The 14,326-nt window shown below is 44.4% G+C and overlaps 1 protein-coding gene across 2 annotated transcripts; it reads right to left on the reverse strand.

Moving 5' to 3' along the window:
* Positions 1 to 879: 879 nt before the first annotated feature.
* Positions 880 to 12,414, reverse strand: frmd6 (FERM domain containing 6). Of its 2 annotated transcripts, none has more exons than XM_076108589.1 (13): positions 12,316 to 12,414; positions 11,594 to 11,684; positions 9,233 to 9,312; positions 9,066 to 9,142; positions 8,758 to 8,944; positions 7,247 to 7,402; positions 6,912 to 6,977; positions 6,222 to 6,290; positions 3,377 to 3,551; positions 2,525 to 2,833; positions 2,081 to 2,212; positions 1,683 to 1,774; positions 880 to 1,230 (listed from the first exon to the last, which is right to left on the reverse strand). In XM_076108589.1, the coding sequence occupies exons 1-13, from the start codon at positions 12,412 to 12,414 to the stop codon at positions 880 to 882; spliced, it is 1,884 nt and encodes a 627-aa protein (XP_075964704.1). The 2 variants fall into 2 exon arrangements, with proteins under 2 accessions (XP_075964704.1, XP_075964703.1); XM_076108588.1 differs by having other exon boundaries at positions 9,066 to 9,178.
* Positions 12,415 to 14,326: the final 1,912 nt, after the last annotated feature.

A 14,326-nucleotide genomic window follows, 5' to 3' on the forward strand; every position in this document is an offset into this window, starting at 1 on the left:
GCTGAAGAACCTTCTTGAGGTTAAATAACGATGTCGAGCTTTGAATTATGAATATTTGGATCTTTAAAAAAAGACTCAGGTGATGAGGGTGTGTGATTGTCAAGGCGACGGTTTGACACCTGCATAGTGTGATGAAGGCACATCGGGGGTGTGTTCACATGATTGAGAGTCCAGTCCGAGCGGGGCGGGGGGGGGGGAGTTGGCACACTGCACTTCCTGCTGAGGTCAAATGAAGTGGCTTAGAAGAAGAAACCAAGGCTGCTTCCTCTCAAAGGATTATGGGTTCTTCTTCCCTCCCAGCAGGACTTTGAATTGTTTTTCATCATGGCTACACACTGAGAAAAAGTTGGACATAGTTCATTTCCATTTCTTGTCTTTGGTTCGTAGCTCAAGAGTGATTTTTGTCCTCTGTGTCCTCCAGAGAAGATCTTTGATATGCTGCTCATGTCTGTGCACGAGTCTCTGTCTGCTGTAAGCCCACGTGCACGCGCACAGAGTCTGTTTATGACTTTATAAAGCAGGTAAAACACGATGCGTGGTTCTTGAAACCAGTTTGGAGGAGACAGATTTGAATAAAAATGTTGTTTTAAAAGATGACACGATCCCTTTTGTTTCCTTTCCCACAGGGGAGCAGCTCACGTTACGTTGTAAAGATGCAGATTTCTTTGAACCAAGGTTCTTTAAGTTCCCTTTTCAGCCAGAGTCCTCCATGTTTGTTCATTTATTATGTGTTATTCGTGGTAAGTGAAGGGACAGCCGACTTGTTTACTCATCCTAGAAACCACCTCTTCCAACGCTCCTCTCTGGTCTCGTTCCCTGAGGGCTGAAGCAGCTCTACGTCGGGGCAAAAAAAGGTCACCTTGCCTCGTTTCCTTGCCTTCACACCACAAACTCTGGGACCTCTTCGCTGGTCAGATCCAGGGAGAAGTACTTGTTGGTTCTCTTGATGGGAAACGGGTGCTGCTCGCCGAGCATGCCGGCGCGCTGATCGGCGAGGCCCTGATAGCCGCCGCCGCCACCGCCGCCGCCTCCGCCGCCGCCGCTGCCGCCGCCGCTGCCGCCTCCGCCGCCGCCGTCGCTCAGCTCCTGGGCGCAGCCGAACGTGTAGCTGTGGGCGGTGTCCTGGCAGAGCTCCGCCCACTGCAGGCAGTCCTTCTGGTAGAGCCGGACGTCGTCTAGAGACTGGCTGTGTCGGTCGGTCGAGGACTGAGGCTTCCCGCACACAGAAGTCTGCAGGTGGAAAGCAACAAATCAAATGTTATGAAAGAAGCTGTTCCTCCTCTAAAATGTTACAACATGTCATGACTACGGCAGCTACAATGTAACATTAACAGTTTCCTATTCAGTCATGAAACGAGCCAGACTGTCCCACTTGTTGCTTGAGTCTCAATGAATGAATGAACGAAGTGTCGTGGTGGTGATGTCAATCCCATGCTGAACTATGAATCAAAACCTACATGGTATATATGTGTAGCGGGGGAAACTCGTCTCAAGTATAAATCCTTTGCGACTCCGAAAATATTTATTTTGTTTATGCAAAGCAGAAACAAGTTTTCAAGTGCCAATTGTAAAAAAAACAACTCAAAACATTTACATCCTGATCTCCTGAGAAGCAGTTGAACATCACTACAAATGTTGGATGTTTTCGTGTATTGTGCAAATACAAGTTAAATCTGAGTTACCTGTGGCAGAGACTCGATGCTCTGTCCTCTCATCTTGACGACCGTCTCAGAGGAGCTGGAAGTGGAGGAGCTGACGTCTTTTACTATCAGCCCTGGGGAGAACAGATCACAACATTCAGCCACAGAATGAAACAATTCTTCATCTTCACTCGGCTCAGTGTGCACCTGCTTCATGGTAGCCATTAGAAATAACTCCACAGACAAAGAAATAATTCAGTCTGGGTTTATTATAACCCCTACTGCTTCTTTATGGTTGTCTGAGATTTGTTATGTCTGTACACGATGGGTTTGACAGTTGTTCACCAAATACTTTTCACTCACAATATTGTAGAACAAGAGTCTTCACTCAAAGTGTAAAATGTAAAAGTAGAGCAGAGACCATGAGACGCCATCTGTACCTGAGTATCCGTTGGTCTGATCAGGCAACATGGTCAACATGTCCTCAGTGATGTGGATACACAGCTCCTGGTCCAGAACCATCTCGTGAAGCTCCTCGTAGTCTTTGGGGTCGTCCACAAGCATCTCGATCTCTGAAGGAGGATTTTGAACAAACTGCTAAATCCGCTGACACAACTGTCAAATACACCACTTCATGTGGATTCTTTAGAAAAGCTCAAATTTCATGAAACAGTTGTGGGAAACGTCACTTAAACACTGAAAACAATGAATTAAAAACATAATATTAGCACCATGTGTTTACTTCTACTCATAAGAAATGTTGGTGTCTTTGTCTGTTTGTCAGTTAAAACACCCCTCATGCTGTTTAGTTCTTTTTATATATATTTCGGGGGGGGGGGGGGGGGGGATAAAACATCAACTCAACATCAACTCCCCGCTCTTACCGTCATCGTCCAGTATGCGCTCCTTGCCGCTGCTCTCGATGCCGGAGGTGTGCGAGCTCCCGTGGCTGGTCGTGGACGAGCTGCAGGTTCGGAGCGGCCTGTGCGGCGCCTGACCCGAGGCCCTGAAGCTGTCCGCCTCAATGCCGGAGGTGTGAGAGCTGCCGTGGCTGGTCGTGGAGTGGCGGGACAGGCGTTTGTGATGAGACATGCTCCCCGCGCTGCTGCCGCTGGCTCGGGAACGTTTGTCCAGCTGGTCCATGTCCAGTTCGAGAGCATCGCTGATGTACGACTCCCTGTACTGCTTCTTCTCTGAAATCAGATCAGATAGAGTTCAAAATATGAATTCCATGTGCGAAAAATTTAAATGTTATCTTAAATTAGAACCCTTAAAGCAAGAGTTCTACATTTTCTGGTGGATTAGATGAAAGGGTTGATATTACTCTCATGTCTGTCTTGGAAATATGGAAAAAGCAGCTGGTTAGCTTAGCTTAGCATAAAGACTGGAAACAGGGGGAAACGGCTAGCCTGTCTCTGTTCAGAGGAAACAAAATCTGCCTACCAGCACCCCTAAAGCACAATAATTAACACGTCTCTTTTGTTTAATTTGTACAAAAAACAAGGAGTAAAAATTACAATTTGACATTTGAGGGTTTTGTGTCAGACTACTTTTTGGCTCCCTGAGCAGCGACCAGCTCTGAGACTCCAAGAAAATATTGACCCCTCCTCTGTTGGGCTTCGGACAAAGTAGCTGCTCAAGGAGTTTTTGCTGAAATATTAAACCAAAATGCAAATGTATGTTTTGACACACAATGATAAGAAATGCAAGAACAACATCAAAATGCCAGAAAATACCTTCGTTTTCCTCTAACCGGCGGACTTGTTTGAGAACGGGCTGCAGGTTCATGTAGAGCCGGTGGCTATTGCTGAGCAGCTGCAGGAGGTGGCGGGAGCGCACGGGACAACCTGTGTAGTAGATGAGTTTACGGGCCGAGGGCAGACCGTCGGGAAGGATTTCAAACTTCTTCCCCTGCGAGAGTTGGAGGAGAAAAAAAAAGTTGATTACAGGAATTATAGCAGTTAATAATATAAGATTATGAAATAGGAATGCGGATTTCAAATCAGGATTGAGTGCCAGACAGGCCCGAAGGCAAACCTCAGGGGGAGGGAGGTCTGTTCTTGAAAAGTATTCTGCAGCCAAACACAATGGAACAATCAGTCCATGTGTCTGTTCTTCATTTCGACTGAAACTGAACATTTTTGAGCAGTTCTGATGATTTTCCAAGGAGAGGACATGTTGGCTGAACGCACGGAAAAACTAAGATGGTGGTTTTGTGCTTTCTCCCGCTCTTCGGCAAAGGCTCGACCCAATAACAGCTGTCTTTAGTGTCAGCGGGGTGCTTTCTATTACAGACCTATAAACATTTGAGCGAGGGTTTGGACTTTCAAAGGCAACGGGTGGGTTTAAAGCCGTGGAAAATGTAAAGACCTGCACATTTCTGACCACAAGACTGAGCCTTCGTTTTATTTAACCTAAGAAAAAAAGAAACCTTCTTCATCCAAGTATTTAAAGCCTGTACATAGGGAAGTATATCATAGGTATTCAGCTTTGTACTATCAGGAAATGAGTCATAAAAACCATCTGACATTTGCTCATTGACAGTGGCTTTCCTATAAAATGTAATTTTCTCTGGTTAGAAGTATCCTTGAGGCTGAAAGACTTCCTGTTCAAATCCCTGGACCTGCAGGAAAAACTCTGGGTGGGAAAATAAAGTTGAGTATTTGTCTTCAACCTCAAACTGCCTCCCTGCAGCTTCTAGTGGCCACCAGTAAAAACCATACTGGGCAGCGACCAAGTGTGAATGAGGCAAGTCTGGTTACTGCTGTAGGAAATCTCTACTGTCCCTGGTGATCTGAACTCTCTGTACCCTCGGCTGGTTTTGATTGGTTTACACTCATTTTATCGACTCCGTGTTTTAGCCTGTTATATGCATGTATATTATGTTGTTATTTTCAGGATAAGTTACACTATTCAGAAATGTCATAACCGGCCTTGTGAGTGGTACTTTACATGTTTAAGAGCAGTGTAGGAGCCAGGTGTCTGCCGATAGTCATCTACAAGCAATATTGGCAAAGCACAGTATCTGCAACCCTCACATCACTAATTCTCCCGTCATGCAACCGCATCTATCAGGCTCTTAGGGTTTAACTATTTAAAGATAATTAAAAATTCAAACATGGCTTTCCTTGCTGGTTGGAACTCTATTTCAGACCAAATACACCCAGCAGCAGACTGTGTCAAGTGGCAGGTTTTTAAAAGGTGTTAAGACGCCACTTAGAAAAGTTTCTTGTGTCATGCAGTACACATGTTCACTCCATCAATGTTCTCTGCTCAGGACAGCTGGACAACTTTCTCTCCCTTCCAACCAGACCTCCCTAAAAGGCCACACACATTGAGGACTCCCCGCATCACCCACGGGGCCGGTTTTAATCCAACAATCCATCAAAAAGACCAGCATCAACCAGATAGGCCGCTGGCGAGGTCGAGTCTCAGAGACACTGACACACACATTTATCTATGTATCCCGTCCTTCCCTTAAACCTCGTCCCGGGCCAAATATCCTGAATAGAAAATCCCCCTGAAACCATTGCAACATCTGGTGTTTATTGACCCACACGTCCCTCCGCCCTGCTCCGCGCTCTGGCTCGCTCGGCCCGTAGCTGCAGCCGTGGTGGCAGCGGTGTTGGATGACGTGACTGGCGGGTGGGGTGGAGCAGAAAGCCTGTTATTCAGGAGAAGGGTGGGACAGGGCCACGAGAGGCCCTTCACGTCCACAGTGAAACCACAGCGGTTCAGTCTCACGACGCTGCAGACGGCAGACGCGGGGAAACCACCGAAAAAACAAGAATGAGGAAAACAGGATGTCTTTAGCGCGGACTGTGTGGCAGACGCGACAGTTGTTTGCATCAAAATTAGGCCGAAGCCAATCACAAAACCTTCTGGGACGACAAAGCAAGTTTCTCAGGGGGCCTTGCAGTCATGAAACCTGCTTATAAAGTCCCTTCAATTGAATAAAAATAGCCCAAAAAGTAGCCAAAAATAGAGTTGCAAGGGCTTGTTTCCGTGCAACAGCAGTGATAAGCAATAACGACCTCTCTGGATTGTGATTAATAGCCGACTGGCGGTGAACGTGAAGCCGTCAGAGTGAAACAGATATATAGTAAGCTTCTCTGCCTTTCTGCGATAACAGAAACCCTATGGAATCAAATTAACCGACTGCTGTGCTCAGCTTAACGACAGGCTGACTCAGAGCCCAGATGAGAAGATTTAACAGGAATTCCTTTAAAAAGGCAGAGGGACACCAGTAATAATTGCCAAAATGAATAAATCAAGAGGTATGTATATCATATAAGAGAAAATACTGCTCCTGATGACAGGAAAATATGTATACAGTATACAGTGTCTGCCCATGTGTGTCTGTGTGCAAGGAAAGTCTTCCTAAATCCCTGATTAGTTCCAGAGGACTTAAAACGGCAGTGTGGAGAAAGGAAGCCTTGCGTAAAAATTTCCACGACCCCGAGCAAGAGCTAGGCTTTCAAAAACATCGGCAGAAGCCGGGGGATGCTTGGGTTTGTCATCGCTGGAATGAGTAAAAAAAACAAACTGTAAAAGAAAGTGGTGACGGTGCATCCGACTCACCACAAACACCAGTTTTCCCACGTTGGTCCAGGGGAAGTCGTACAAGAGTTGCCTCACAGACCCGACATTCTTCAACACAGAAGCACAGACACATGAAGTCAATCATTACAGGTACGCTGATCAGTAAAAAGACACCACTGCTGTAACACACTGCAAAAACACTTTGTAACATTTGTCCAATATTCAGCTCTGAAAGTCTTGTTTTGTAAGTAATCTTCCAGTACAGTAAGATTTTTATACTTGTTTACATCAAGTATCGACTTGTTTCAGTAATTCTCACCAAATCAAGACCCAAGAGTGCAGAAATATGATTTATTCTCTCTTCAACTATTTACACTGTTGATTAATTACTTTTTCGCTGAAATCGCATACTATAACTATAATATTTTAGAAAATAGTAAAAGATAGCCAAGAGACAATGTTGACATCTTCAAAATGTAGATTTTAGATATTCAGTTTAAGTTCATGTTTAATAACAATGTTTACATGAGAAAACAGAGACTTACTTAATAATCTGATTAAATGGCAGATTTAAGACTTTTATGATTCAATACAATGGACAAACATTACTTGATAAGATAGCAGTCATCTTATTTGCAGAAATACATAAATCAGGAAACAAACAGCAAAACATTCAAGTCTAATCACATTAGACACAACCTGCATTATTATGTAAGAAACGTGGATTACCTGAAATATTTGGATACCACGTAAAGTCAGTCCCAATGTAAGAGATGCCTCCACTTCCTTCTTGTCCTGTTGAAAGAGATCAAATACACATCAGGCAAAGATCAAGTCACACCCGATGTAGTGGAATAACCTGAAATCTAATGAGCAGTTAATGCATCAACTGCTCTCTTAGCCAAATGCAAAACTAGCAAAGCAACCAAATTAGTGCGCCAGTATTGACATCTGCACGTAGAGATAAATTGTCTTGGACATTAACAATAATGTGATCTGTGTTGGAATAGACAATAACAAGAGATAGCTACAGTACATCTGATCCTGTACTCCACATCTCTCACCTTGTAGAGTCTGTAGTAGTGGACAGGGACGTCATCGAGATGGGCACATTCCTTGATGTACTTAAGGTGTGCCTCTGAAGCCGTGAGAGCAAACTGGTCTTTGTGCATGTTGGGGATATGCCTCAGGATGTACTCGCGGCCGCGCTTGGCTATCACCTGAGCGGGGAGAGAAAGAGCGGAGAGTCACGCTCGGCTGCCCTGAAGTCGTACAGAACAATTACAGCAGACTGGCAGCAAAGTCTGCCAATGAGGGTAATGAAGCTTCCTGCCGCAGGGTAGACAGATGTCAACCTGGAGAGACTCAACGAGAGCCAGAGGCACTAACGGGAAACGCGCTGGCTAAGCCTTGCATGTGGCTTTTGAGGATTTTGTAAGAAAGCTTTCTAAGCACCTAAATCTGTGGGAGATTTACGGGTCGTCGGGTAGCGCTCATCATCAAACGACTTCCTGTCCCCGCCGGTTTCAAGTGGCGATAAGGAGGCTAATTACAGGAAGTGAGGGGCAATCAGACGGGTGTGGCAGTCGTAGCCAGAGAGGTGGAGTCGAGCATCAGTCGGAGCATTTCTCAAGAAATAACTAAAACAACAACAGCGTGTGCTCCTTCCAGGGACAAAAATAAACGTAGTGTCCCAGTTCTCACTATTCCACATGCTCGGCTATGGAGCTGTCGTTAAGTGTTTGGTCAGTGTGATTAATGGAAGGTGGCTACAGACCCACATACTGTAGACACCGCGGGCCAGGACACCGAACACATCCCGACACCGTAACTGTATATTTCAACTTCTCAGTCAGTGGTACAGCACTTTATTTTTGGTCTTTTTCAGCTGAGACCTATTTAAGTCACTGATGTCACTGTGCATCACCGGAGTATCAGACAGACTCACCACAGAAGGATTTAACGGTCTAAGACAGTAATATGTTTACTTTATGATACTCATACTTAACACAACTTTTAAGCTTCTTATGTATGCCGCACCAGAAGCCAATCAAAGTATCGTACAACAGCCACATAACTGGGGCCCTTTGTCATACCCCTCTCTATATGCAAGCATTTCCTCTCTCTAGAGTGAGGATTTGCTGCGTTTTTCTATTATACGTATATCATAATGATAAAACAAGACATTTGAAGTGTGTTTAAAAATGTTCTGTCATTGAAGTCTTGTGGACTTGAGGAGAGCATATTAATTGTATGTTTTGTATGCTAATAACTTTTAATAAGCATAATAAATCAAGACCCAACCATGAAAATAACAATTCAAAGCCAGGAGAGCAAGTGTACATTAGCCACAGCACCCAGACAAAGCAATTTTAAATAAGAGCCAGAGAGAAAATATGTCCATGTGATATTAAAACAAGATGTGATCAGGTGCAGGCGCAGCACAACAGGGAGGATCCAGATGTGGTTTGGTGTGAACAGGAAGGTAAAGGAACGCATAAATCACCTCTTCTCGTCTGATAAGTTTGACATGCGAGGGCTCAGCCCACATACGCTACTCGTTGGACACACTCACCCATGGAGGGAAGTAGGCTTCGGGTTCAAAGTACTTCCCAAAGTGCTTGTTACGCTTGAAGTTGCCCAGGTCAGCCTGCAGGGCGAAGGCTGCCAGGAGGAAGTAGGCCTCCTCCCTTTGGATACACTGTGAGAGCAGCACCTGTTTCCTCAAGTGCCAGTAGTAATAGTACCTGGCTGCCCGGTCACTGCAGGGCATAAGAAGAAAATAAAATCAGGTGTTAAACTGCTTGATGCTAGAGCAGTTTGTACAGGTGTTTAATGTCACCTGTGACTCTAAGTTGTTTACAGTTGAGGGGCTTTACTTGCCTGATTAATCTCCCGTTCTCAACGTAGTACTGAGCTCTGAAGTGAATGATCATTGGAGGCCCAAACTGGTCGATGCCCTGGAAAAGAAACAAGTGGAGATCCTTGTTTACTTTCTAAAACAGGAAGAATTTAACATCTTCTCACTGTTGAACATCATCATTTCTCACCTTGCTGGCTTCTCTCTTCCATTCTTTGGGGCAGTATTTGGATAGTTTCTGATCCAGCTCCATATAGATGTTCTCATTATCTGTCAGAGGAGAGGAACACGTTAGCTACTGAAACTCATACTGCGTGTCATCCACGTGCGTGTACGTGTGGATGTATAGGTGCCTTCATATGTATGCAGCACAGAGAGAAATCCCCCCCTGAATGCGCCCTGTTCAAAGACTCAAGCCTCAGAGCCGTCACATCAGACAGCCTCCGTCTGCACTTCCCTTTGTACTCAGACTCTCTGGTGCTCCTTCTCATTTCTTCATCTCACTCTGTCATGCATTAATCTGCTCCTGAAGTGACGCCTTTCATGAGCTGCGGGCCTGCTGATGTGACAACTCGAGAGTTTCTATACAATGAAAACCAGTTGAAAAGCGAAAGAAAATGAGGAACAGGAGCCCGCTGGCTGAACAAATCACATTTGTAAACAACAATGAAGACTTTCACTATGACAAGAGTAGCGACACATAACTATGATGTCCTGAATATTCAGATTTGTATGAACGGCTTGTTTTTGTTTGTTCAGTGAAAAACAAAAAGCAGCGTGATTTCTCTTCCCATGAAGATAGTTTTGGTTTTATTTGGCAGCAATCTGAGATCTCCACCACAGAGACGTCTGACGCCATCCCGATACAATAGAGGCCAATGATATTTGGTTTGTGGTGCTTCAGGAATCCAAATATGACACTTGAAAAAACTTAACAGCAATGTGTGTTTCCAGAAAAAAAACATGGTTGCTGCTAATCCAGAGACTTCACTGTGAGAAGTTTTTATTAACCCTTTCACACAGCCTGTTAAAGGAGGGACTGTTGCACCATTTTTTCGCCTCGCCATTCTGTCAAACAGTACAGACAGAGTTGTGGCGGCAGAGTTGTTCCGCCATTAAGCTGGCAGTGGAGGTCGTAACAGTGCCAAATTGACATCTGTATAAAAGGGACGAACAACATGGCGGAACCACACACATACACACTCTGGTGTTTGTGGTGTTTAAATAGAATATGTCACTTTACAAAGACGGAAACATAAATTCTGACAGATTGCATGAAGAATAAAAAACACCTACTTAATTATATAGTTGCTATGAAATGTGGAGGGATGTCATGAGATGTTTGGATGAAAAGTAGACAGAGCAACAAAAGTGAAGCATCCCACACTGCTTTAAGGCTGCAACTAACCATTATTCTCATTAACGGATGATCTACCGATTATTACCCTCATGAATCAATTCATCGTTTGGTCTGTAGAAGCCAAAAAACAGTGAGACCAAGATGACGTCTTCTTGCTTGTTTGGGGTCAAAAAATACTTTGAACATTCACATTTAAGAGGCTAGAACCTGTGTTACTTTAACGATCAATTGGTTTTCAAAATAGTTGCATTCATTTTCCATTGACCGACTAATCGACGGATGTTTTCAGCTCCACACAGCTTCCGCTAGCCATTCAGCCACAGTTTCTGCTAAACGGTTACAGAAAAGTACACCTTCTGCCCTCATCAACGCTGGATATATTGTTTTTTTTCATGCGAGTTAAATCCTCCAAACATCAAGCAAACAAAGACGTGTTTGAACCCGTGTCTGGTGGCCCTGGCTGTGGACACTCTGGTCGAGGGGACAGTGGGTGACACACAGGGACTGGGTGGCCTCTGTTTGCCTTGGGGATTTCACGCTGTTCAGACAAGCACTTCAGGAATGTCCCACAATCAGACCCATTGGCTCCTGCTCTACTGACCTGCTGGGCCATCGTTGGCTCATCTGGGGGCCAGCTGTCTGAAAACACTGCCTGTGCAATCAACTCTCCCTTTGCAGCTGCCTACGACTGTCAGCCGCTGTCTGTCTCGCCATACTGCCGACGCAGTGACTCATTCTATGCGTACGACCCTCACCGCGCCGTCACCATAAAAACAACGCAAGCCTCGCTGCACAATGGGAGCCAGTCATGACGAGGAGGCCCGGCTCCTGGGAGACCGCCATGACATGTAGGTGAGAGATGCTACGTTTAGGGTGGATTCCTGTTTCTCAGCCAAGTTATTGGTCTGAGGAAAAGCAACCACCTAGTTACAGTGTTTTTATGAGGCTCTCTCACTCCACAATTTGAATGACTCAACTGAATAATAAGAAATAAAAGTGAATTCATATTGAACACGGTTGATGGAAATGTGAAGCGGCAGAAAATAAAAGCCGTTCCGTTCAGTTGAGAGGTAAACAAGTTAAATTATAGATACACCGTGTGCGTCATATCACAAAAACAACATACGGAACTGCACAAACAGAGATTTGTTTGTTTCCCCCTAAATGAATCCCTGAAATGAGAAGTCTCACTCTGAATAACGCTGAGTCCAAACAGGTGACAGTCCTTCAGCCTCAGGAGGTCACACACCTGGACCAACAGTTCCTGGCACAAGGTCTTCACCTGGGGAGGAGAGAAGAGGAGGAGGATCGTCTGTTAGCCATTATATTAATCACACAAACATAAATAGTCACACATAAGCTACCCCACTGCTAATGTCTGGCATGAATCTCATGTTGTTATAAACCACAAAACGTAGTTCAATTAATGTAGGGAGCAGCGATGAAAAAATGAAATATGGAGCACTTATTATAGAATGAAAATAGATTCCTATGGTTTCCACAAAGAAGGGTTTCATAAGTAGCAGCTGATAGCTGCCAAGAAACACCGACCACAATTTATTATGAAAGGAAAAACCTCTCAATGCTTAGCTTAGCTTAGCATAAAGACTGGAACTGGGGTTGGCTCTGTCCAAAGGTTATACCAGGCTCTTCTAAAGCTCACTAATTAACATACTGTATCTTATTTGAATAAATCATACAAGAAAATAATTTTAAGAATGACACGTTGTGGTTTTATGGTGGGGGGGTTACGTGCTGTGGTTATGTGACAGCAAATAAAAAAAGCAAATAAGTGCATTTAAAAACTATTTCTTTAACTTAATCTGAGAAGACATGGGGAAGTGCTTCTTTTTTCATATCTTAAAGTTGAACTGAGCAGCATTGCTATGAATATGGTTAACATTTGCACTCACATTGACTATGATATTGAGGGTGTCATCATTGGGCAAAAAGACACAGACACAGCGGCGGTCCTGCATGGTTTTGTTGTTATGGAAGTTCAGTCTGTTCATCTTCGTGTGGCTCGGACAGGACAGGCCCCTCCGCCTGCTACCGGGGCTCTGGGCCCTCTGATGACGACCACCACCAGTCACTGTATCCCTGCTTCAGCTGCAGCCCAGTACAGACACACCAGCACCTATGGGCTCAGCAGGCCAAGCAGCACTCACAGGGCAGAGCATGGGGACCCGAGCTGCAGTCAGCCACTGTGGAGACACGTAGGCGAAGATTAAGCATATGAAGATGTTGACATTAAAATGATGAATTAGTTTGACGATCTAAATTATCATTTAAAAACAGCCAATCTGCAGAAGAATATGTTCTCACTAAAAGAGTCTGACAGGATCGGGGAAACAAAAGAAAGGCAGCATTCCTGTTTGTGTTCATGAATATGATTTCAGGGGAATGTCGGCGACTCCTGAATGAACATCTGTCTGGAGGAGAACTGATGTAATGCAACGATGGCATGAAGAAAACACCGAGTGACTCATAACCACTTTCTCTTAAACTACTTTCAACTTTAACTTTAGGGGACTTGAACAAACCAGAAATACAACAATGCAGTAAACAAATCTATGTAAACCAAGCTTGACTTTAACAGCTGTTGAGAGACGTGTGCACAGGGGTTTAGATGTCGACTGGGTGTGACTTTGTTGGCTCTGTAAAACAAACGGCTCCACATATTCCTCCTGGCTTCGGTTTTAGTCAGCGCGTTCAGTTCTGTTGACATGATTTCGGCTGTTTGATTTGAATTCTTCACTGTCTGCTGGGAGGAGTCAGACTGTGGCTTTGAGTTTGGGAAATGCAAGTATTTAAAATGTCCCAATACTAAATTGATCCTCTCTTTTGCGGTGGTATTGTTTTGAAAGCAATGCTCACTTTTTTTTTTCACGAGATAGAATCTGTTATTGTCAAAGCAGTGTTACTGGAATGTGAAAGAACATCTGCAAACTGAATTTTCGTGTTTAGAAATTTAGACTTTATCCCGTCAGGTTAAATGACATGCCAGCAATGTGTTCCCATTGTTTTCTACCTCTCCCTCTCACACACACACTAGAGAGAGAATACACACACCTCAAACATTACCAGTTGTCCTGTGAGCAGCAGAAAGCTCACAGCATGAACTGAGCCTGAGGACGTGTGAGTCCTTCAGAGGGTGTGAGAAGTCTCAGACCAGACAAGAGAATGTAAAGGAACAATCAATCTAGATTATCACTTCTTCCTGTTGAAAGTCACTCACCTTGCAGCCACGTTGTCATTACAAACAGATAGGACGGACCACATTACAGAGTGAGAAACCATTTGCATTTGAAAAGATTACATTAGAGAGTTAACGGTTTATTCACGACACAGAAAAGTTGAGGAGTTCGAGTCAGTTTTTGTAAACCGCTTCAGCCACGTGCAACTACTAAAATTCTGGTTTCGCTGCAGTCAGGCCTCCTCCAGCTATTAGAATAGAGGATTCAAGTCAAACATTGTTTGTTCTGCCTTTACAAACTAGGAGAATAATTATAAAAGTGAAAGACCAGCTTTAAAATCAGTAAATTGTTACTTTAACAAAGCATGCAGCAGTGGAAACATCACCAGAATTACTGACCGCGGTGATACCGATAAATAACAGCTCTAACTGTGGGCTCGGACCTCTGCTGCAAAGTCACAAAGTGCTTTTCGGAGTAAGTACCCATTCACTGCGCCTGCTGTCGACATATAACACTGCTTTGTTGCAGCAGAGACAGGGAGCATTGTGGGCAGAGCGGCCATAAATACACATGCTGTTGACGTACAGCATCAGTTCTCATTAACGCTGCTCATTGGATGTGCAGTGTGGCCGACAACGAGCCACTCAGCAAAGTCTGCTGATGAGCCACGACGGCTCCCTCCTCTGCGGCTGACCTTGATTAAAACACATCACTACTGCACTGTGAG

The sequence above is a fragment of the Anarhichas minor genome, unplaced genomic scaffold, assembly GCF_050575085.1.
Source record: "Anarhichas minor isolate MPS153535 unplaced genomic scaffold, ASM5057508v1 ptg000040l, whole genome shotgun sequence".
Lineage (NCBI taxonomy): Eukaryota > Metazoa > Chordata > Actinopteri > Perciformes > Anarhichadidae > Anarhichas > Anarhichas minor.